Here is a 3,730-nt window from a genome sequence, read left to right as displayed (position 1 = left end):
AGGGGTATTAAAATAACTGTTGGGATCACAATAAACTGTGGGAAATTCTGAAAGAGATGGGAATACCAGACAACCTGACCTGTCTCTTGAGAAATTTGTATGCAGGTCAGGAAGCAACAGCTAGAACTGGACATGGAACAACAGACTGGTTCCAAATAGGAAAAGGAGTATGTCAAGACTGTATATTGTCACCCTGCTTATTTAACTTATATGCAGAGTACATCATGAGAAACGCTGGACTGGAAGAAACACAAACTTGAATCAAGATTGCCAGGAGAAATATCAATAACTTCAGATATGCAGATGACAACACCCTTATGGCAGAAAGTGAAGAGAAACTCAAAAGCCTCTTGATGAAAGTGAAAGAGGAGAGTGAAAAATTTGGCTTAAAACTCAACATTCAGAAAACAAAGATCATGGCATCTGGTCCCATCACTTCATGGGAAATAGATGGGGAAACAGTGGAAACAGTGTCAGACTTTATTTTGGGGGGCTCCAAAATCACTGCAGAAGGTGACTGCAGCCATCAAATTAAAAGATGCTTACTCCTTGGAAGGGAAGTTATGACCACCTAGATAGCATATTCAAAGCAGAGACATTACTTTGCCAACAAAGGTTCATCTAGTCAAGGCTATGGTTTTTCCTGTGGTCATGTATGGATGTGAGAGTTGGACTGTGAAGAAGGCTGAGTGCTGAAGAATTGATGCTTTTGAAGTGTGGTGTTGAAGAAGACTCTTGAGAGTCCCTTGGACTGCAAGGAGATCCAACCAGTCCATTCTGGAGGAGATCAGCCCTGGGATTTCTTTGGAAGGAATGATGCTAAAGCTGAAACTCCAGTACTTTGGCCACCTCATGTGAAGAGTTGACTCATTGGAAAAAACTCTGATGCTGGGAGGGATTGGGGGCAGGAGGAGAAAGGGATGACAGAGGCTGAGATGGCTGGATGGCATCACTGACTCGATGGACATGAGTTTGAGTGAACTGTGGGAGTTGGTGATGGACAGGAAGGCCTGGCGTGCTGCGATTCATGGGGTTGCAAAGAGTCGGACACGACTGAGCGACTGGACTGAACTGAACTGAACTGAAGTTATATAAATTAACATATTATTTATTGTGAAGCAACATTGACAGGCTTAAAGTTAAAATTAAGGCTGCTTACATTTCCTGAAAATTTACATACTTCTCTTGAAAAATAAAGGAACTTCAAAATAGATTTTACTGCAAAGAGGGAAAAGCAGTGATATGTCCAGAATAGGTTACATGTGCAAAACTAATGAATTTGAGAATGCTAAGTGGAATTGTTAAATTGCAGATTGGGCAGATATAGAAAGGGTTAGCAGTTTCAGAGGATTAGAAAAACGCTTAGCTACATAATGCTAGTTCCTTCTGGATTCTTTCTTAGATGTTCTCAGTTTTCTTTAATGCTTGCCCAAATAGGTCACTCTCATGGCACAAATTGCCACCCACATACCAATGACAGATATGTTACTTTAGAGTTTCCGGTGTACTGTTCTGCTACTTTTTTGAATAAAATATTAACCTTTTAAGAATGCCATGGAAAGACTGCTTTACTTGTTTATTCCTCAGGGTATAAACGAAAGGGTTCAACATAGGGGCAATAGATGTAGTCAGCAGAGAAACTCCCCTATTATGGGCCACTTCATCCTTAGCTGAAGGTTTCACATACATAAAAATGCAGCTGCCATAGGTGATGGAAACCACAATCATGTGGGAAGAACACGTGGAAAAGGCTTTTTTCCTTTCCTGAGCAGAGGGTAATCTTAGAACTGTCCTAATAATGTATATGTAGGACAGAACTATGCACACAAGAGTTGCTATAAAGGTCAAAACAGCACAGAATATAACCAGCTGCTCTATGAACCATGTATCTGAACATGCATTCTTCAGTATTGGAGAAGCATCACAGAAAAAATGGTCAATAAAAGAGTCACAGAATTCCAGGTGAACACTCAGGCCAAAGGGTGGAAGGATAATCAAGAAGCCAGATACCCAACAAGAGAGAATGAGGCTCCTGCAGACTCTGCTGTTCATGATGCTCATGTAGTGAAGGGGTTTGCAGATGGCCAAGTAGCGGTCATAAGACAGCACAGTCAAGAGGAAAAATTCTGTAGCTCCAAAAAGGACAATAAAAAAGATTTGGCTGAAGCAGGCATTGATGGTGATCATTTTGTCCCCACTTGATATGATGTAGAGGTATGTGGGCACACAGGCCGTTGTGAATGAGATTTCTAAGAAAGAGAAATTTTGAAGAAAAAAATACATAGCTGTTTTTAAATGAGGATCCACAAAGATGAGAGAAATTATGGTCAGATTCCCAATTACACTTAACATATATGTGACCAACAAAAAGACAAAAATCAAAATCTCTAGTTGTGTGTCATTTGTCAAACCCAGTATGATAAATGCTGTTATTGCTGAATGGTTTCTCATCACTGACTTGGTAGTATTGTCTAATCCTCACATGAAAGTCACAGAAATTGGATCTGAGGAACAATTTCAAAATAAGACAGGATCAAATGATGCCTTTAAATGACAATTAAATCAGTCACATGCATTTCCTTCTATAACTTGATTCATCTTTCATGAAATGATGCCCTCAAAAGCCACTGAATGTACCACAGGGAAGATAAAAGCATTTTGTGTGAGTTCAATCATATCTCTGTCCTCTACTGCATGAGAAACCTTGGGAAGGTCATTGAACCGATCTGTGCTCCCACTGTCTTCCTTAATAAGATGGCTTTAATGATAATACTACATCATAGTGTTATTCTGAGAGTTAAATAAGCTATGCCATATAACACTAGGAGATAATAATCTCTGTATAAATGTTATTTTCTTATTTTCTGATGCCAATCTCATAATCTCAAAAAAAATTTTTTAATACACATTTAGTTTCTCATGTAGCATCTCTCCATCTCTCATTATTTTCTTCCTCATCTCTAGATTAATTTCATCAGCGTACAAACTCTCTCTGGTATTCCAAATATAATATTTTAAATCTTTCCCATTGAGGAGTAACATTTCTATAATAATTTTAATGTTTCCTATAGCTTTCATATAGTTTTGACATTTAGAAACATGTTAATCTGAATATTCAAAAATAAAAGCAATTTATATCAAGAAAGATGAGTGGGAGGACATAAAACTGAAAGCAGTTTGAAAAAAAATCAACCCATTTTTACCTTAAAAGATACATAACCATACAATGACAAAGGAAGAAGACCTAATCCAAATTTATGAACATATTATTTGGCAGAAAGAGTAAAATGGAGATCTTCATTATGCCTTCAAACTTAAGTGTTATTCATCTTAAAAATATTGCTACAGACCTATTTTTATAAGTCTCATGGAAAACACAAAGCAAAAATCTCTAATAGATACACAAAAGATAAAGAAATCTAAGTATATCACTACAAAAAAATCATCCAATTACAAAGAGAAAAAGAAAGAAAATAAAGAATTGCAAAACAGAAAGAAACATATAACAAAATGGCAATAGTAGATCCATACTTATCAACAATTACTTTAAGTGTAAATGGACATTTCTCCAATCAAAAAACACGGAGTGGTAAATCAACTGTACTTCTTTTAAAGTTTAAAAATAGAGTGGTGAATACATCTTAAAAAAGAAAAAAGTCCCAACTGAATGAAGCCTACAAAAATTTAACTTCACTGTTATGGACATACACAGCACAAAAGTGAATGGATG

The 3,730-nt window shown here is 36.9% G+C and overlaps 1 protein-coding gene across 2 annotated transcripts; it reads right to left on the bottom strand.

Annotated features, from left to right (window-relative positions):
• Positions 1-1,515: 1,515 nt before the first annotated feature.
• Positions 1,516-3,502, bottom strand: LOC147372097 (olfactory receptor 6C2-like). 2 transcript variants are annotated; one of them, XM_086403589.1, is made up of 2 exons: positions 3,491-3,502; positions 1,516-2,457 (listed from the first exon to the last, which is right to left on the bottom strand). In XM_086403589.1, exons 1-2 carry the CDS (start codon positions 3,500-3,502, stop codon positions 1,516-1,518), a joined length of 954 nt encoding a protein of 317 aa, XP_086259715.1. The 2 variants fall into 2 exon arrangements, with proteins under 2 accessions (XP_086259715.1, XP_086259716.1); XM_086403590.1 differs by lacking the exon at positions 3,491-3,502 and having other exon boundaries at positions 1,516-2,464.
• Positions 3,503-3,730: the final 228 nt, after the last annotated feature.

The sequence above is a fragment of the Bos grunniens genome, chromosome 5, assembly GCF_055505025.1.
Source record: "Bos grunniens cultivar Pamir isolate PY7600 chromosome 5, Bosgru_T2T1.0, whole genome shotgun sequence".
In the NCBI taxonomy this organism is placed as follows: Eukaryota; Metazoa; Chordata; class Mammalia; order Artiodactyla; family Bovidae; genus Bos; species Bos grunniens.
The sequence above is the reverse complement of the archived record's forward strand: the minus strand, read 5'-3'. Positions and strand labels throughout refer to the sequence as shown.